A 22,290-nucleotide genomic window follows, 5' to 3' on the forward strand; every position below is an offset into this window, starting at 1 on the left:
GTTCCACTAACAGTTCTGATGTGTACTTTGTTTTCTGGGATATTTGCAATAGAGGAGAAATAAAATGTAGATCCTTTACATGCACCACCCCCTCCCCCCCAAAAAAAAACATGGGAGTTAGGTCTGTGGAATGAGGTAGCCAGGAGTGTGACTTCTGATCAAAGTGGATCCACTTCTGACACAGACTTACAGCCACTGCTTTTTTCTTTACACAGGCACATTCTCTCTGAAACTGCATACCACCTGCAAGTAGATTTGTCAGGTATCAGATCCTTCTTGAATTTGTTCCAGATGTAATTTAAATCTTTCATGTCAGGCCCCCCACCCCCCAATCTTAGCAGTAATTTTGAAGAACCTTATTTTTATGTGGTTGAGGAGTGCCTAATATTTGTCATCCCTTTTATTTATTTATTTTCTGATAAATCCTCCATTCATGGTTATTGTATTGCAGTGCTACGGAACGTCTCCTTTGTCGAACAAGGCAGCTTGTTGACGTGAAGAAGGACGATGGCTTTGCTGCCCTTCACTTAGCTTGCCTCAACGGCCACCGTGCTGTCGCTGAAACACTCTTGGCTCAGGGGCAAGCTGAAGTGGACCTCAGAAACAACAGGAAACAGACTCCTCTGCTCCTTGCAGTGTCACAAGTGAGTAATAGAATTTGTCAGTGCATCTAGTGCTGATCCTTGATTTTCATCTTCTAAGATAAGACACGATATTACATCAAAGTAGAAAACATGTCAGGCTTTATGTGGTACTTTCTACATATTAATATGGTAATTTCCATACAAAAATGATACCTATGTCAGGGTATCTACCAGTCATGGAAATGTCAGGTATAGTCCACGCATTTACTTGGTTAACATCAAAGAACTGAAGAATGCCACCACCACGAACATGGGTGGGGATAAATAGCATGCGAGTTGTTTTCATCCAATCACACTCAACCTTCAGCCAGTGGGTGCAGCTGTCATTCTGCTCATCTACTCCACATGGAGTCTCAAGTCACATGACTGCAGATATGCTGTTGCCGTAGTTTGCAACTTCAATGTGGAGACCGTGGGAAGGTGTTTGTGCGTGAAGGGACAAGGTGGCATAGAGTAGATGTGTGGCAACACTGTGAGTTGAATGTGATTGTTGCAGCTGGTGGGCACGCTCCGTGTACTTCAAAGCCAACCGGTCGTTAACGTAGCTAGCACGTCAATTATAAATTTACTGTGTTTCTGGAAAAATCAACATTTTTGTAGTACTGCACTAAAAGTACATTTTAGAACAAACAAAGATAAACGGACAAGCAAGAAATTTTTAATTTGTTGTTGACAAACTGTACTTGATATTCTGAGTATTACTCAATTTTTATTGTTTGCTGACTTACAGTAGAAATTATATATTCAATACTCTTAACAACTATTTTCATGTAGAAATCTACTAGAGTAAACGGCTATTGGAATTTTCCTCTTTCATTTGTGTATTTTCTTCCTCCCTCAGTTCACTCATTCCCACATTGTGCTATATAAAGTGGGACTATCTAGTGTAATGTTTTACTATTTGCTGCCGTATCATTATTTAGGCATTACTTACTGAGCTTCATGTTTGAGCGAACGTGTGCTGCACTAGAGTACTACACGGAACCATTTTCACTTGCTCGTACTTGTCCGAGTCTCCCACGCACAAACGTTTACAATGGAATTTAATGTAACAATAGTCGTAGACACATATGTGTAAAATATGCATCCTAGCAGTTTCAGCCCACAATCATCTGATTCATTTTCACATATCAGTGTATTACTAAGATAGGCTAGGCTACATTTTAACAGGAGATGATGACTATGTTAACTTAAGTTCCAATTCACTGCATCTTTCACTTCACAATCCATATGAGGGCTCGCTACCACAGACTAATTATGGTTATATGCAGATACTGCTCATTTTGCATATTCAAGCGTTATTCATTTGAACAAAGAAGCTCCCAATTCCATATGCTATGTAGTGTTGTCCATGCAAACTTTTAGCTCGAGTAAAATGGTGTTCCTGCAGCACTTCTAGTGTTTACATTCCTTGCATTAGATTTAACAATGAAAGATCAGTATTTGGAACTGGGTTTACAAGAATGACTATTTGATTCAGCTTAAAGTGTTAAGTGTGCTCTTAGACTCCTCGTCCTAACATAACCCAAAGCATTGCTACTAAATCTCTTGCAAGAGTGTCAGGATATAGAGTAATATTTACCTATTTTTCAGGGCCATTGTTCTGTGGTGGAGCTGGTTGTGTCGATGGGAGCCGATGTTAACGCAGAAGATGAAGATGGTGACACTGGACTACATCTAGCTCTCATGAAGCAATCAAGCATCAACACAGAAGTCAGTGAGCTGGAGGCTCCTACAGTGTATGGTGTAAGTATAAACACAATTTATTTTCATGCTTTTAAAGTACCTAATTGTGCTCTGAATGTTAGTGACAATGGTTCTACATTAACGTACAGTGTTAATTGGATATTATTAGGGCTGAGCCGATACCAACATTTACCGAAACCGATACTTGTATAATTTCAGTTTAAAATAGCAAAGGCTAGTTATTGAGTTGCAAAACTCATTACATCACATTCTATTAATAAAATCAAATAATGTATAATGTACTCCCAAATTATTCTCATACTTATACTCCCAAATGTCCTGTGACATTTTATGTGAACTTCTTTCTACCCCCAGAAGATGCAAAAAAACTAGTAGTTTTCGAAATGTTGCAGGCATTGTTAGTGTTGCAGATACACCGAAAAAATCTGTGGATAATTAAGTGTCCCTGCTTCATTTCATGATCCCCAATTTCATTATACGAGGGGGTATCAAAAAATTTTACCTGTTGAGGTATAATTTGTTTAATAATGGAAAAATTGAAACAATGAACATACATATAGTTTGCTTGTAGTGTCCTCTACTCAGAGTTACCCTTCCACACAGTTGCCATCGCGTTCGATGCATGTGAGCGAGCGTTTTATCCAGCCCTCAAAACCAGTTTAGAAAAAATCCACAGAACACTCCCTGCCCCACTGTTCAGAGCTGTTTTAACCTCCTGTAGGTCATCGAATCTCATGCCAGGAAGCACAGACTCAGCTCAGACTTAAGTAGTTAAGTGCAAAGTGGGAGAAACCGAAAGTGTGGACATGACAAGGAGTGGCAGGCCATCAACGTCCTTGAGCAACGACAACCGCCACAGGGATGATGAGCTCATTCGAGAGGATAGACACATCACCATCCAGGAAATTCCTGATGCAGTGCACATGTCCTATGGGTCAGTATACCAGTATCGGAATCGGCTCAGCCCTAGATATTATCCATTGTCTAGTTCTTTAAACTTTACTTATTCTAACACTGCATTTCGAGAGAGCATCTCTTCTCTTGTCTTCAGGTGAATTTTCTTTTGGCTGTGGTGGGAATCAAACCTACAACAAGACCGGTGATTGAAACCATAGAATTCCGTGGAGCAAGGTATCAGTACTACACAAAGAACCAAATTGGAAACCCAAGAAAAATCAAAGAAGCAGCCGTCATAGCAATGATCATCCCAGTATAGAATTTAAGCAAAATATCCTCAAAAATAGTATAGTAGCATAAATGGAGCAAATATTAGTACAGAATTATGTGGGATGCCGTGGTGTAGTTGTTTAGAGCGACTGATTTGTTGTGAAAAATCAGAGGTCTGTAGTAGGTTCGATTCCCACCACGGCCAAAAGAAATTTCACCTGAAGACGAGAAGAGGTGCTCTCTCGAATTGTACTGTTAGAATAAGTATAATTTAAAGCACTAGACAATGGATAATGTGATTTTGCTCCATGCCATGAAGGCGTATAGGGGGTGTGGAGTTAGGGCCTCACACTTTCTTGATCACGGCTGAAGGTGTAATCAACACCGTGCCCCTGGCTGCCTTTACCCCCCCCCCCCCCGATTTTCCTCCAGGTACCTACTTTAGACGACGCTGGGTGGGCACCAAAGCCGCTTGAACAGGTGGAAAGAATCCTGGTTTTCCCTTGCCGGGTCTCTAGCACGGTAGTGAAACACCCTAACGACTGCATGCTTACCTAATTGCTGAAGCTCATTGTTTCATGAAATGTACAGTGGAACCCCAATTTTACATTCCCAGGTTTTAAGTTTCTTCCCATTGCACATTCAACCATTATGGTCAAAGTGGAGCAAAATGTTATCACATTTTTCAGCATGGTCCCCTGAAGAACATAAAATCGAGTTTCTAGTGTATGGTATTTTTAATTTGTAATGTTGATGGCACATGTGTTACAAAATTTGCATAGACTCTGGGAAAGTGTCAGTCATGTTGTATTTTTGCACACCCTCTGAAAAGTATCGACCGATATGGTGAATAAATTCTAACCGATACTTTATGATACTGATAGCGATGTAATGGTATCAGTTGATGTAAGTAGTATCGATATCAGAAAATATTGATTGGATTTTATTTACTCATACCAGCCAATACTTTTCCCACATTTTGGTCTTTTTAAGGGTCTGCAAAAAAAGCCACCCAGCTCTTGAAAACATTATCCAAAATTAAAAGATTTCATTTATTTTGCACAAAGATTCTGTGAAAGACTGTATTTTGTGATTACATTAAAAGGCATTTTAATATTGTGATGTATTTGTTGAATATTTTGAAACTCTGGTAAATTGATGCATTACTCGCCCACTAATATTTATCAATAATTTGAGCAACTTTTAATTGTTACAATTTTTTAACATTGGTGGGAATCAGTAAGGACATAGGTAGGGGCATGCATATTTCATTTTTTTGCAATGTTAATTTTTCATGTTTTTGAAAGGTGTGTGAGGAGCCTTTTGTTATCATGTTTGTCACGGAATGATGTGAAATGAATCCCAAAATGCAAAATAAACTCTTAAACATGAAATTTAGGGTTTATTTATCAATGCGGCACCTTCTGAGGTCTGAATTATAGAGTTCTGCATATCACGGTAAATTGATTAATTGTGCTGTAAATACTTGAGAGGCAAAACTGGACTCCTTTACACAGAAATAAACTCTGTGATAACTATACATATATGTAAATGTGCTATTAAAAGTGAAATATTAATTTTATGTAATAAATGTTATTTTTTAAATCAAATTTAGGGTTTTATTCACCATTTTAACACCGATGTGCTCTAGATAACAGTATTGGTTCAAAGTGACATTGGCTCATCTCTACATGTTATGCATCAAAAACCATGGAGCAAGTACCTCCTGTAACATTTTCCTTACTGACGTAATAGTTTGTCTTGTGAATCAGTGCATGATTTCTTCTTTCCTTTTCAGATATATACTCAACTAGTCAGTAAAAGTTTAGAGAATCCAGTGGCTCTTGCCATCAGCGCATATCTGGTGCAGGAAGGCTGTGACCTCAACAAGAAAAACAACAAAGGGAAGAGCCCTCTGGAACTAGTCCAAGATCCTCCAGTGGGAGAAGCACTGCAGGCGTACGTAACGCAACGAAGGTAATGCATAATTAATACAGACAAGGCATTTAAAATATGAAAAGTACAAGGATACTTATACTCTGTCTCTGGTACCTTTGGATCAAGCGAACGAAAACAAGTCTGCGCAAGTAATGACGAGATACGGCTCCGCCAATGAACACGTGAGGGAGACGGGGTTGTGTGGAGGGGGAAAAGCGACTGCACCAGCCTTTGCAGCAGCATGTACTGCCTTGTTCTGCCCACTCCCCTCCCCTTTCTCTGCCACTAGGTGCGACCTTGCTACACAGAGTCTGGGGACAGAGTATAGAGGAAAGATGGCGTAATAGGAAAATTGGAATATCATATCATGATAGTCTACTTTCGTGCTGAATGTGAATTGGTATAGTTTACTGAAAAAGCTCTAGCTAGCAACCATGGGCAACATCAGAAATTTTTGTACGTGCTAAAACTTTGATACGCCTTGTTTATTTTTACCATATGTAATGCTTTACTTGCTTATTTCGACATGAATATCTTTTATTTGTTTTCTGTTAATGTTATCAAATTTATAGTTTCTGGATTTTATATGTGATTAAAGTGATAACGGAAGTGGAATTCATTTCCGGTTTCTAGACATTTGCACAACTGTATCATCTTTTATTGAATCTGTTGCCAAGACGACAAAATGTCAGAAGATTGAACATTGTTCGATTCAGATTATGTAAAATTTGTGAAAAACACTGTTACGAGGGCTGCTGGAAAAGTGTCTGCAATCAATATGAAAAAAGACATGTGGAATTCTGGGAATGGCTTTATTGTTTTTCAAAGTATTCACCCTTAAGATCAATACACTTTTTCATACGCTCAAACCAATTTTGAAAGCATTTTTTCCACTCTGAAGCTGATATCTCAGAAACTGCTGTTCGGAATGCATCAACAGCTGCTTCAGGCGACACAAATCGCTCACCACACATCTTATTTTTCATGTGTGGGAACAAAAAGAAGTCATTAGGTAATAAATCAGGTGAGTACGGACAATAAGTCATTAATTCGACATTTTTACTGGACAAAAAATCAACAGTTTGGTGTGCTGATTGGGAACTGGCGTTGTCGTGGTGAAGAATAATGCAATGATTTGGGTTTGTTTTACGGAATTCATTGATGACCTCTGGCAAACAAATTGTTGTATATCACTCAGCATTTACAGTCCTTCGATCTTCTAAAGCTATTGTTCCCACATGTCCGATATAACTGAAGAAAGAAGAAGCCATTTCCTTGGCAGAACTCCTCGAACGAACAACCTTTGTTGGTTTTGGCTCACTTGAAACACCCAAACAGTGGATTGCTGTTTAGTTTCGGGTTCGTATGAATAGATCCAAGTTTCGTCCCCTGTAACGATGTAGTACACCAAATTTGACTAGCCTCGGTTGAATTTTTTGAGCATTTCTTTACACTAATTTACACGAGCCTGTTTTTGAGTTTCAGTCAAGTTGTGTGGGATCCAACAGCTTGAAAGTTTCCGTACATTGAGATGACCATTTAAAATCGTATGTATTGCTTTCATGTCAATGTTCAAGGATGCCTGAATCTCACGGTATGTCACATGCTAATCTCTCTCAGTCATTTCACGCACAGCATCAACATTATTAGCAACAACAGATGTGGATGGACGACCTTCAAGAAATTCATCACTGAGAAATGTGCGACCATGCTGGAATTCGGAAAACCAATTGTACACAGTCCTATTGGATGGTGCTTCATCCCCAAAAGCCAAATGAAGTCGCTCGATGCATTGTTTCAGTGTTAAACGACAGTTGAAATCATAAAAAATCATTGCCCGAAAGTGTTCACGAGAAATTTTATTTTCTCACACGAAACTACTACTTCAAATTGCTGTGAAAAATAAACGAATAGTCTTAGACAAATAATCGAAGATAATTTAAACATAAAAAAGGTATATTCTTCCGATTTTTATAATAGCGGAACACTAGCACCACTGTTGGTGGTAGTTTGCAGAAACTTTTCCAGCAGCCCTCGTATAAAGGAAAAGCCACAACTTATTATAATGTGATTGTATTTGTAAGTACAGTTGTGTTATTTTCCAGTAAATGTTTAAAGTTAAAAGATTTTATTAAACTTGAACAATGGCAAGAAGATATTTATTTTTGTAATTGCACATCCTGTGGATGCTCACTGTAGCAATAACATACAGGAGAGTCTCATAACTCTGCCGCACAGGAAGATTGGGTATCTACCGTGACGTAATAATCCAGTGGCGAACATCCAAAAGGAATGTCACAACTTGAATAGTAGATGTAATATCATCATCATCGTGCTTATGATTATCATTATAAAGTAAAAAGTATTTTATAAGAATTGTCTTCCAAATTTATAATAATAATATGTAATTATTATTATGTCGTTTGGAGACTTTTATACTTGATCCACCAAATGAGTGAATATCCAGCACAACTTTTTTTCATTATCTTTCACCTTTCATATATTTAGTTCACTGAAATGCACAGTTATTCTATTTTGTTATTAACTTTTACAGACCTCGCACAAGGAAAAGTTTTAAGAGAAAATTTCAGTCATAGTGTTTATTTTGTGTGATGTAAAACATAAGTAAAACTAGTTTTTGGAATTTTTGAAAACTGTGAAACCATTTATCCTTTGGTTTAAATAGTAGAATATGAAATCATAAACTGGTTCTTGTATTTTACACTATTTTTTTCTTAGATTTTTTAATTCTTTATTCTGTGTGAATGTTAACTGAACTTTATTTCTGTTATAAACAATAAAAGAAAGCGATTTTTTTGTAACTTGAAATGAACGATCCCAATTACCACTGGGGATCAACAGGCCTTCTCAACTGCCTCTCCTGATGCCCATGCTAGCAACTCGTACATGTACTCTGTAATATTAGAGCAGATAATTACCCTAGGTTCTATAAAACCTGATAATTATGTTCTTAGTTTGAGATATTCAGAAATAACTTATGATAGTAAATAGTGGTTCTTATTGATATAAGGCCCTTCTCATTGGCAAAGTGGTAATGTCATGATCTTGTAACCAAGAGGTCCCAGGTTCGATACCTTGTTGGGGCATGTGATGGTTGAGATCCCATTTTAAATTGTAGGTCCAGTCCCAGTTATCCTACCTGTGCATAAAGCGGACTTAAACCCATATTGATGTATTTGGTACGGTCAATAAATAACCGGGCCTCCCCGATGGTGCAGTGCTAGCGTCGTTGCCTTGTAATCAAGGGGTCCCGGGTTCGATACCTGGTGGAGGCACATAGTGGGTCGGATTCCACTATAAACTGTAGGTCCTGTCCCAATTAGCCTTTCTGTCCACAAAGTGGACTTAAAATAACAATTCAATCAATCAATCAATAAATAACCGGATTAATGGTGTGAAAAAGTGAAATAAAGTGACAGAGCGATGAAACTTACGGGATATGTAGGCCAGGCTGGGGGTACGCCACATGTCTGTGAGACGAGTTCCAGACCGCGTCGCTAGGTGACAGCACTGGCAGGGAAGGGAGGTTCTGTATGTGCAATGTGCCTACAAGGTGCCAGTCAGTCAGTCATTCAGTGAGGTGAGTCATGGTGTCACAGTGTCAGGTGCCACAAAGGAGGCTCTGCGTTTTTGACGGCAGAGGGAACACACCAGGGAACATTTACGAATGTGTGAGGTCATCAATGACAGAAATGGACTCATCCATAATGGCACATTTTTGGCACCCACTACACGCCGCATCAGACACTGTTGTGTGTCCTGCTCGAAACCGAGCTGCCCACTCATACACTTGTGTTCGGGACATGCACTCACCACCATACACAGCAGTCATACGCTCGTAAATGTTCCATCACTGAATGACTGACTGCCATCACTGAATAACTGACTGGCGCCTTGGAGGCACATTGCACATACACAACCTCCCTTCCCTGCCAGTGCTGCCACATAGTGACACGGTCTGGAACTCGTATCGCAAACATGTGGCGTACCCCAGCCTGGCCTACATATCCCGTAAGTTTCATCGCTCTGTCACTTTATTTCGCTTTTACACGACATTAATCCGGTTATTTATTGACCGTACCAAATACAAAGGTCATCCAGGAAAAAAGGAACCTTTTGGTGTAAAACACACATTTGTGTCATGCATATTTGTTCTTCCTGCATTAAACTTGACACAACACTTTCTCACGAATGATGAGATAGTTCATCACGTCATTACCCTTACCATGCACTTCTGTTATTTGCTAATTAATTTTACTGGCATTGCAACAAAACAAGGCCGTCAGGCACGCAGCACACTGACTCGGTCCCCTTGAAAGACCGAGACTGGGTGACGCTGCCTACAATTTCTCTTTGTTATATGCTTCGACTATACTCGGTTGGTGCGGATCGTGAGAATCCGCATCTCAGAGTTCGGGTAAGAGTCTGCCTTTAAAAAAAAAAAAAATTAAGCTTACTTATCTAAGAACTTTAACTCTAATGCAAGGTAACCATTCTTATGCTTAAATTCCCATTGTGACCGCACCCGCATCCTACTGACCAGTGAGGATACGCACGCGAGTCGCGAGCGAAATCAACATAATTGAAACTGACATCTTGTGGATCGATAAAGCCTCCGCCCCACTGACCAGTGAGGGTGGGACACCTCATCAAACCAAAAGGATGCCAGTTAATATGTACTTATAATTCTAATTTACCCTCAAGGAAATACCCATTAACAATTACAGAATTTATTTACTTCTCAGATTTCAAATAAACATTCCAAGATTGACATGAGAGAAAGTTCTCTGTTTAAACCTTAATCAAAGTTTTCACAGTTCTCAACATAGTTAGAATAAAAGAAAATATAGAAACTTCCGATAAAAAAAAAAAAAACGACAATGCCAAATAAATTTATATCATAACGACTTCCGTAATATAGTCAGAAACTTGCTATTGAACAAACATAAAACCAAGAGCACTCTCTTCTATTACATGTCCAAATCCCATGAAAGATCTAATACAGCTGTAACTCGATTTCAATAAACGGGTGACAATTTATTCACTTACTAATGGTCGACAATATTACTTGTAACCAAATCCAAAGAAAATTTGCATAACATCCATCGCAAATTCCTATTCATGCTTTCATCATCTTTTCACATCTACATTATGTTCTATAGAATTCATGAGGTATACCACCATCTTCAGGGTCGACCTCTAAAAACATTCATAATAAAATATATGGGGAACCTTCCTCTACCTTTTATCAATGCCATATCTCGGGCCACAAATTACAAATGTCCACGTGGAATTCCTTTACCATAATAGAGGAATCTATGTCTACCCTTATCAACGCTGCTGGCTACTCACATCACAAAAGCAATACAATAGAATATTACGTAAATGATCTCTAGAAAATCATATATTCGACCTGTCACCTATTATGGCTGTTTCAAAATTACATCTAACATCAACCCAAATAAAAGAAACCATAAACTTTCCTCAACGTTCTGGATATTCAGGCTTTAAACGGACATGCAAACTATATAGGCTATGAGATTTAAAATGCACCCTCTGACCAGAGGTATGCTCTCGGATTAATGTCATTAAAGAATCAAATTTTTATTTAGGAACCTTCTGACCAGAAGAATTTCAAAGGATTATTTAAAAATAATAATAATAATAATAATTCGACAAGAACGTTGTATATCTTTGATGAACCTAATTTATTTTTCTTGAATTAATATCGGAGTCACACTGTCCAGTGCTAACTCAGACAGAATTTACAATTTATGGATAATTTCAAATTTTAAAATATTAAGATTAAATATTTATATAAGAATCAATTATTTATAAGCCCGCTAAATCCCCTTTAAGGACCATGCTGACCAGCACTAATCGTCAAAGGTGGCTTTCGGGAAACCTCGGACATTGTGGAAGGAAGAGCTGACCAGCAACTCCCCACACAAAGCCCGTATTCTCCCAGCCCTGGACCTCGACAAGCGATTTAATCACCTAAAAATTCCGGAATATACTCCCTTCTGCCAGCGAAATGGCTGGTATTTATAGTCGCTGGATTATGCAATTATTTTCCCTGAACAAAAGATTTGGACAACGGAAAGTTATTTTTAACCCTCAACAATTACTCCTTCCAAAAGGGCATAGCAAGAAACACAATGCAGCAAAATTTACTGACAAACCCGTGCAGCACCGACCGAAAAACAAAGCATTGTTGACAAGATAGAAAAGAATGCAAGCTTCAACTTGCTCTGCGTTCTTTTTCGCCTGGCAGAAACTGCATTACAATTGAACTAAGAACGAAATATGCATTCAAGAAAAATTAAAACTCTTAAAGTACTTATATGAGGGCTGTCTAAAAATAAATAGAAAATCATGAAAATTTACCAAAATTTCTCAATCGTAACAGCATGAACTTTTCTCACATTCAGAAACCTTATCACACTTGGCAGGATTCTCAATTTTGTCGCACATGTTCAGGGCTCACAGCTCGATACCTTACACGTACGTGTACACAGTCTCGCTGCTTGGCTCAATCTGAGGGGACGTAGGTTAAGTGTACTGCAGTGGCATAGCGTGATTCTATGAAAGGTGTAAGGCTTCCTTAGATAAACCTGATCTGAATATTGGATAAAGAAAACCCAAAGATATTTTAACTAAATAGAATCTATTTGAATGTAAGTCATGCATGGGCATACTTGATTTCAAACACAAAATGCACACACTCTATGTTAACAATAATAGCATATTTATGTATTACTTAATGAAAATTCTCATTTATACTGTAACTCGATCCGACGATCCTTTAGTCTGAACACCTCCATCACGTTGTCGTAGAATCGGGAGTTTCTGGTCAATTTCTTTAACAGCTCCTTTTCAATGGTTATCAGTCCCAAGTCAGATTTCCTTGCCTGAGTCTGTGTGCTGCGTTGAAATGTGTGAATCCTCTTCAGTGCAGAAAACTACTTTTCCACCGACGAGCTTGAGGCAGGAACAGTGAGGAAGAATTCTGTTGGTTTGTACACTTGTTCAACAGCTTCATTCAGATGGGTAGTACGCAAGTACTCATGAAGTTCAAACACACTCTTTACTCGATATTCGGCTTCAGAATAAATTATCTGTAGCTCAACTTTCAACTGGTAGCAATTGACAAATTTCGCATACAGCTTAGTTAAGGACACATGTCATATTTTTATTCTTATTATTCTTTTTCTTTCACTAAAAGCCATTTGAGGGAAATGCTTAAGATGCAATTTGCAAATGCAATGCATTCGAGAATATTACTCATTATCATGGTTACGATATTTGCGCACATTTTGAAAAGCATATCAAGCAACTTAGTCAAAGGAAAAGGTAAAACAAATCTGTAAATCATAATGCTAAGTATTACGCGTAGCTATGCTTTTAACTATGCAGGTGCCTAACTTTGCGGGCGCTGCCGGATCTAGGATTGCCAGACATTCCTCCTCGCTGCTTCTAATGAAGGTAATATCCAATATTAAACCATCTCTTTGTGAACTTAATAGTTAGTTTACACATTTAAAATGACACCCGTTTTGTTAGCTACACCTCCCGTCAAGCATTGTTGAAACAACGTGGGAGTCGATTTTCTTGGTTCTCTTCCGACCGTGGCAAACAGACGCAGCGGGGACAGAAATCTCGCCAGTTAGTAATGCGCATTACAGTGCGTGAGAATCGGGGCACCCTGTCATTGGGAGAGAAGATGCTACATAAGCAAACACACCCGCCATGGGCGAGTCCAAGTCATTTCTTCCATTCACTCGCACGTAAGTCCTCTCAAGAAGCCTTACAGAGAAACAACTCGAATCAAAACAAGTCCTCAATTGTTTCGTTAAAAGTTCTACTTGAAGTCTGATATGTGTTCAAGTGATAATTATGGCAATTAAATACTTTTTCTTCAATAATTTCAACTTGTAAGGTGGACTTACAAGCCTTACGTGGGCACTATGCCACTGGTGTACTGTGTGCTACAGGCGAATATTCCTTCTTTCCGGAAATCACTTTGCCACGGCTGATGAACTCATAGACAATGTCACTACATGGTTGAATACATTGGCGGCAACCGAGTACGTTGTCGGTATAAACAAACTGATATCATGCTATGATGAGTGCTTGATTGAGTAAGGCGAATATGTGGGAAAGTTGAGTAAAGTGTGTAGTTTCTGTAGCATAAATTTTTTGCACACATCATTTGTAATTTGTGTTTTACACCAAAACAGTCCTTTTTTTTTTTTTCTGGATGACCCTCGTAAGTTGGTTAGTAAGCCAGTCCTTGTGTAAAGTATAAAAATGCACATTTTTTAAAAAAAATTCATGTAATTATTAATGGAAATGGTGAATAATTTTTATCATCTGTGTTGAATTCCAGCATGCAGCACCCAACTTCAACTGCAAGTCCGTCACTTGGTGATTCCATATCTACGGAGTTGGCTCCAGCTCTGGCTTCTTTACCTTTGCCAAAAACATTGTTGCCAGTGTCAAAAGTGACTGTGGTTACAACATTGCCGGTCGAGAAGACAGAAAAAAGTGAAAGGACTGAGTGTCTAGTGTGTTCCGAACTAAGTGAAATCGTTCTGTTCGAGCCGTGCGGGCACAGAATTGCGTGCGAGGACTGCTCGTCTCGGATGAAAAAGTGTTTAAAGTGCCAAGACGTTATTACAAGGAAAACTGGCAGTGGTAAGAATTTTCCCCCTATTGTGTTGTGCAGTTCAGTTTGTGTTTCCATTTTTAGAAGTAGCAATGTAATTAATTAGATTTATTGTAGATGCATAACTATAGTAATTGTTTGGTGTGTGGTATTTCTTATCTTATTTCCATAGTTTCAAATGTGCAGTGATAATGTGGATAGAAACGTAATTGAAGATAGTAGTATGGGATTGTTTGGAACAGTTCATGGCCACAGCTCATTCTTGATCTCGCTTTAAAATTTCCAGGTTTGAGTTCCACTCTGAGCATGAGTTTTCATTAATTTAATCTAATCCTCACCCCTCCTCATCGTTGCAATTAGCCAAAAGTAGCAGAAATGTGACATAAAATATAAAAAATACAAATACATATGCATCCATACATAATACAGTGCTGTTTTTGAGACACAATTGTTTATTAGAATAACATCACTTCTTTTGGAACACTTTTTCTCTTTATTCTAAAAGAACAATATTGTGAAAACTCAAAAATCTTTATTCTAAGAGAACAATATTGAGAAAACTTGAAAATCTGCATTTTCTACCCTTATCTCTGCAACCACATAGTACAGATTCATGGTTGCCACGCATTTATTTTTCTGTAGGAAAATATAGTAAATTGATGTATTTTTGAGCGTATGTAATGTAAGTCATAAAAAATCACCATGATGATGTCATGCATATTTCGTTTTTGATAGAACCACGTAATGTGCGATAACACACTGTAATGTTCATTTTTTTATGCTTTTGATGTGCATTTTGTCACACAATTATGCAAAATAAACTTTTTAAATTTGGAGTTTATTTGCTGACACAACGCTGTTTACGGTCTGAATTGTCCCATGAGTTATGCAAAATCCTAGAGCATTGATTAATTCTGCTCCAAAATTTTGGATGCACAAGTGGACTTCTTTGCATGGGAATAAACTTCATAATACTCTGATCAATCTAAATCTAAGTGTAGCTTATGTAAAGTACTATGCTTTTATAATTAGATTAATTTAAGTTGGTGAGAAATGTCCAGACCTTGTCCGTAGCATTATAAGAGCTATTTTGGACCTTTCGTTCAGCATTCGTTATTAAATATAAATGTTCTGCATGCACCATGAAGCCAAGGAGAATTAGGAAGCGTTGAGACCAAAACGACACATGTTGCTTGTAACTTGCATGTCACTCAGACTGGATTGTTTTCTCAATGGTGTGCATCATGCATGGGCATCGCCAAAATAATTATCATGGCTATGTTTGTTATTATACAACAATGACTATTGTATACTAATAGAAGTACCATATTTACACATGTACTAATAGAAATATCATATTTACGAATGTATAATGCATATGCGACATGTATAACCCTGATTTTTGATACAGAAAAGCAACAAAAAATTGTATATTTCGTATATAATGAGAAGCACAATTCGGTTTCAAGAAATGGTTCTCTCAAGTTGTTGCTATGTCGATCAATAACTATTTACACCATGCTTATTCAACAATTTACCTGTTGCTATGTAAACCAAGATGAGAATATCGTCTTGTGCATACAATATGCATGTATAGCATCCCAAACTGTTCACTTTTATAACCAGTCTGTTTATTCTGTAGTAGAAAAAAGCGAGATCAAGGTGGGATAGAGGGTGACTTGTACTGCTGCAGAAAAGGTGCAGGAAAACCGGCAACAGGACTGCATCTCGAAAATTCTCCAGTATGATGGGAAGTGCACATTTGATCGCCATCAGAATGCCTCCATTTTTCTTGGTGACGCAAAACGTTCCGATTGAAGCAAGCAATTTTTAATGAAGTTCTTACAAAATTTGCCTACAAATGTTGACAAACTTGTGGGCGTAATTTGTATCTACACCTGTTGATATGTATGTGTTATACCCAGTAACATAGTGAAAACACGTGTTGTTTCATGTTAGCTGTCGGAATTATTCGGTGTATAACATGCACCACAGTCTTTGCGGTCAACAAGTTTGGAAAAAAAGTGTGCATTATACATGAGTAAATACAGTAAACCAATTCTATTTCAATGTTGTTGTTATTATAACCATTATCAGATTTTTCTACTCAATTCACCAGATGAGTGAATATCCAGCAAAACTGCTTCCATTTTTTTTTTTTTAACATTTCATACCATTAATGTACTGAAATGAAAAAATATTCTATTTTGTTACTAACTTTTACACACAAAAGTGAGGCGGGAAATTGTAGTCACCAAGTTAATATTGTTTGACTTCCCACATAAAACTTATTTTTTTCTGTCTAATTAGTGTCTTTGATTATTCTGTTTGAATACTAACTACAATAACTTTATTTCCGTTATTAACAATACGAATAACAAGCTTTCTGTTTTTTTTGTTTTTTTTTGTAATGTGAAATGAATGATGCCAATTTCTACGGGGGGAGTCAATGAGCCGGTTCAACATGCCACTCCCAAAGCCCATGTCGCTTGTTGTTTCAGTCTGAAGGCTTCCTTAGGATTTTTGTTCAGGTGAAAGTTAGAAATGTGCTACTGGAATGGACATTTCTATTTTATTTAACGAGTTGTTTCTTTGCAGATGGAAGAATATTGTCCTGCAAATCACGACAGCCAAGCACAGAGAGACTGAAATACTTGGAGAACAAAATAGCAGAAATCGAAGAGGCACACTGTTGCTCCATCTGCATGGAAAGGAAAAGAAACGTGGCATTTCTTTGTGGACACGGTGCGTGCGACAAGTGTTCGGTAACACTGAAACTTTGCCACATGTGCAGGAAAACAATAACGAAGAAAATCAATCTCTATTAGAAGTAAAGGCTTCCTACATATGACTGAAGCTATGTTGTACATAGATTTCAGATATTTACAAGTCCATTGTGCTGCGTTATTTAATGCAAGTGAGCATATGGTAGTCCAGGAACTCAACAAGTATATGATGAAAATGATTTCTGATCCATCCACGATTTGCTTCTTGTGTGTATATATTACATGTTCCTGCAAGATTTTTCAGTTGAATCTCATGGATTTGTCGAAATAAGTTATTCAGGTAACATAACATCTATATAATTTTTTATAGTAAAAATCGGAAAATTTTATTATTATTTGTCTCCACGAAAGAGACTTCTGTTTTTAAACTTTCTTTAAGGAAAAAAAAGAGGAAATTTATTGTATAAATGAGTGTGAATGTTTGTGTGCGTGCATATCCATAGGACATATGCTTCCTTACATGAATGTTATGTATGTGCCAAAATTTTGCTTCACAATTAAATTTACATATCATGTTTTACCAGTTGTGTTTTTCTTAAATTGAAGTACTTTTAAAGTATACAGCGTGTCCATAAATATACTGTCATACTTTAAAGTGGTATTACGTTGCTTTGGATAATCGTATTTAAATGAAATTGGTGACATTTGAAAGATAAACTCAAATATTTTATTTTACAACTCATAGACATTGAATGTGGCCCCCACGAGTGGCCCTGCAGACATCAAGGCGATATTCCCATTCATGCCACACACGCTCCAACATATCCACAGGGATGGACTGGATTGCAGAAGTGATGCGAATTTGCAGTTCTTGCAGGTTTTGAGGCAATGGGGGTATATAGACACAATCTTTTATGTAACCCCATAAAAAGAAGTCACAGACCGGCAAGTCAGGTGACCTCGGCGGCCAATTGTAGAAGACATTATCATCATTTCCGGCACGTCCAATCCATCTTTCTGGAAGCCGCTCATTCAGATGTTTCCGAACATGTAAATGCCAGTGAGGAGGTGCTCCATCTTGTTGAAAAATAAATTCATTGCCTTCCTTTAATTCCAATTGTGGAAATAACCATTCAGTGAGCATGTCAAGATAAGCTGGACCTTTCACAGTGGCCTCTCGAAAGAAAAATGGGCCTAAAACTTGACGTTTCGATACGGCACAAAAGACATTCACTTTAGGGGAGTCTCTTTCAACTTCCAAAATTGCATGTTGCCTCATCACTGAAAATTATTTTTCCTGACAGATTTACGTTATCCTCCATTAGTAACATAAAATGTTCAGAGATCTCTAACCGTTTTACAGGGTCATCAGGTTTCAACTTGTGCACTAATTGCAGTTTGTAGGGGTGAAACTTCAGTCGCAGACGCAGGATCTTAGATACGGTCGATTTAGGGATGTTCAACTGCTGACTAGCTCTACGTACAGACTTCTTAGGACTACGAACAAATGCCTCCCGCACTTTTCCCGCATTGACAGATGGTCTGCCTGAATGGCCTTTCCTTTGATGACATATGCAGCCACGATCCACAAAATCCCGGTACCACTTCAAAATTGACGTGTGTGAAGGAGCCTGATTTTGAAACCTTCGCCTATAAGCACGCTGAACATTCACCAAACTCTGCGTGGAATGATATTCTAAAACACACCAACTACGTTCTTGTGGGGTCGCCATAACCACTTCAATCACACCAACTACGTTCTTGTGGGGTCGCCATAACCACTTCAATCCGCACGCTGAACCTTCACCAAACTCTGCGTGTAATGATATTGTAAAACACACCAACTACGTTCTTAAATCTTCTGTAATAACAACACAATTTTAAAGGAAAACATTCACATGTAACCTGCCTGCCTGCTAAATATCCAACAGTGAACCCGCATCGTCCATTGTTGTCAGGAGTGAATTTATTTCAGTTTCTATGATCTCGTTCATTGTTGTCCATTGCTGATATTGGTGTCCATTGTTGACATGCACAAAAATATTTGAGTTTTTCTTTCAAATGTCACCAATTTCATTTAAATACGATTATCCAAAGCGATGTAATACCACTTTAAAGTATGACAGTATATTTATGGACACTGTGTATTTCTGGTGGTGCTAAACATTTTTGTCAATGTGTTTGGCTGGTAACTACTGTCTGGACGATATATCGTCATGATATTCTGGCAATATATATATCATGTTGATATATCGTCACAATATTATGGCAATATATATTGCATCGGCGATATATCATAATGATATTTGGTGATATATATTGTGTTGACAATATATCGTATCAGCAATATATCGTCACGATATTTGATGATAAATATTGTGGAGACAATGTATCACTGATATTACGATATGGAAAAAAATATCCTATGGTATCATCTGTGACGATATTTTCTTAATGACATATTGTGATATCAAATTTCCGATATCATCCATCTCTACTGGTAACCAATGTGACATCTGCAAAGAGTAGAGAGATAACTGTTTTGATTTGTTTTTTCAGCTCAAGTTTATCCTGTTTAAGCCTGTTTGCTCCACCAACTGAGCATGGTGGCTCAGTTGGTAGAGCAATGGCACAGTATGCCAGAGACCTGGGTTGAGTTCTGGCTGAGCAAGCATTTTTCATTGAAATATCTACATAGTACATCGACTGTGTGTGTTAAATCATAAAGTGAAAACGTTTTTGTACTTACAAGTACAGGGTGGCTACAAACAAGCAGAAATGAAATTCCCTGACTTTTCCAGGTTTTCCAGGACAAAATTTACATTTTTCCCTGACAATTACAAACTAAACTATATCGATGTATTTGCAAATGGAAATAATAAACTCATACAGATCCAGGTATGGATTTGTTAAGTACCAATATTATCTTCTATGAAGTTGACTTAATTTCTCTATTCTCTATGATTTGAATTCAAACTGCAAAATAGTGAATTTCGAAAATTATTACAATTCGCAAGCTAGGGAAGGATTACGGAATTTTATCATATGCAGTAAGTTTAAAATAAAATACTTGATTATTTTTAAAGTTACGACTAAATGAGATTAGAGTGAAGAGTGATTGATTAAGAAATACAATTTGTAATTTATCAGTCTCTTTATCCATTCTCGGTATTATGAGGGTCACTATTTATATTTTGAGCCTAACAATGAAAAAACAGGAATTTGGCATTGAAAACTGCTTTATTGTTTTTCGAAGTATTCTCCTTTATGGTCAATACACTTTTGCATTCGTTCGAACCATTTGTCAAAGCAGTTTTTCCAATCTTCGTGAGACACCTCCATAATATGGTTTTTGAATGCATTAACGGCATCTTCCGCCGATGAAAATCGTTGTCCACGCAATTTATTCTTGGCATTCGGGAACAAGAAGAAGTCATTGGGTGCCAAATCAGGACTGTACGGTGGATGACCCATCAATTGGATTTTTTGACTGTTCATAAAGTCGGTTGTTAGACGAGATGTGTGACAGCTGGCATTGTCTTGATGAAGAATGATCCGACGGCGTTTGTTTGTTTTCCGTATTTGACCGAAGACCTCTGGTAAACAAATTGTTGTGTACCATTCAGAGTTGACCGTTCTACGTTCCTCTAAAGGCACAGTTGCCACATGACCAGTTTTCCCGAAAAAACAGGCGACCATTTGTTTCGATGTGCTTCGAGCGCGAACAACTTTGTTGGATTGGGTTCATCTTGAAACACCCATACAGTCGACTGCTGTTTGCGTTCCGGCTCATATGCATATATCCATGATTCGTTACCTGTTACAATCTTATATACATCTTTTGAAGCACCACGATTGTATTTATTGAGCATTTGTTTGCACCAATTGACGCGAGCGTCTTTTTGAGTTTTTGTCAAATTGTGTGGGATCCAACGAGAACATACCTTTCTCACAGCTAAATGATCATGTAATATTTTATATATGTTGGTGGAACTAATGCCTATGGTTGCCTCAATCTCACAGTATGTCACATGACGATCTTGCAATATTAGGTTTTGCACAGCATCAATGTTTTCTTGAACAACAACTGATTTTGGACGACCTTCGCGAATCTCGTCGGTGAGCGAATGGTGGCCACGATTAAATTTGTTATACCAGCATTTCACAGTGGCAAAGGATGGGGCTTCATCGCCAAATGTGGAAGTAAGTTGATCGATGCACTCTTGTCTTGATAATCCACGTCGAAAATCGTAAAAAATCATCGCACGAAAATGTTCACGAGTTAATTCCATTTTATTGTTGTCGCGCAATCTCCAAGGCAACATAAACAACACAAATGAAGCTATTGACAAAACATTTGAAGTACGTTATGGTCAATAATGCCAGACGATTCCGTGCAAACGTCAAATCGCGCCTAACTTCAATCAGTGTTGCCAAGGCTCAAAATATAAATAGTGGCCCTCGTATATGTTGATATTTCCACTGAGGTTTGGAACCCTCTGCTTGCAAGAACCATGAGTGTGGACTCATTTTTCGATGCATAAAGCTACTTATATCTTCTCTGTAAAGCAAACAACTTAACTCTTGCATATAAGTGAAACAATTGAATTGTACAAAAGAAAGTGTCATATTTCCTTACATTATCAATGGGATTTCTGCTTCAGTACAGTATATCAAAATGAAGTATTATTAAACTGACAACACGCAGTTATACCATTATTGTTGTAGGTACTAGCAAGGAATTTATAGAATTGCATTGTATAGGTACCTGATTTAGCTAACCAAACATTAAAACAGGAACACTCAGTTAATAACAGCTTCTGAAAGTACATATATGAGGGGCATCCTGAAAAAAGCTCCAATGGTGTCTGTACGCAGCACTAGTGGCCGGAGAGCGACACACACATGCGGCAGGAAGAAGTGGCATGTAGCTGTAATCTGGTACAGTTGCAATGCGACAGTTCTAGGTTAAAGATTGCAGCTCTTAAACAGACTCCCACCTACTGTGATGTAACCTACATGTAATAATCAGATTTTTGCATGCTCAGAATTTGGCAACAGAGCAACCAGCAATCGTGTGAGGTGTGCAGACCAGACGTCGTGAGTGATAGTATGGTCAGACGATGGTGTAGACAATTCACAGAAGGCCGATCGAATGTGCACAACCCCATACAGCTGAGTACACACGGGCCCTTTGCATTACTTCAGGTGAGATATCTTGGACCACTCTCTATACAGCCCTGGCCTTGCATGTACCGACTTTCATATCTTTGTTCAACTGAAGAGGTTTCTGGCAGAACAAGGATTTGACAGCTACACTGCGGTAGAGACGGTTCCAGTCTTTCCTGTCAGACACATATGCCATGGGCATACAAAATTTAGTGCCATGCTACAACAAATGCCAGAACAACTGTGGTGA

At 38.0% G+C, this 22,290-nt stretch overlaps 1 protein-coding gene across 2 annotated transcripts in view; it reads left to right on the forward strand.

Moving 5' to 3' along the window:
* The window catches only part of mib2 (E3 ubiquitin-protein ligase mind bomb 2), a 185,012-nt gene extending 167,561 nt beyond the window's left edge, over positions 1–17,451 (forward strand). For both annotated transcript variants that reach the window (XM_083132382.1, XM_083132381.1), the window contains exons 13-17: positions 452–644; positions 2,238–2,390; positions 5,317–5,495; positions 13,867–14,174; positions 16,744–17,451. In XM_083132382.1, coding sequence (XP_082988508.1) covers positions 452–644; positions 2,238–2,390; positions 5,317–5,495; positions 13,867–14,174; positions 16,744–16,973 — 1,063 coding nt within the window. In that variant the 3' untranslated portion in view covers positions 16,974–17,451. The remainder of the gene's footprint in view (positions 1–451; positions 645–2,237; positions 2,391–5,316; positions 5,496–13,866; positions 14,175–16,743) is intronic.
* Positions 17,452–22,290: the final 4,839 nt, after the last annotated feature.

Source organism: Lepisma saccharinum, chromosome 12, assembly GCF_977018435.1.
Source record: "Lepisma saccharinum chromosome 12, izLepSacc3.1, whole genome shotgun sequence".
NCBI lineage: Eukaryota > Metazoa > Arthropoda > Insecta > Zygentoma > Lepismatidae > Lepisma > Lepisma saccharinum.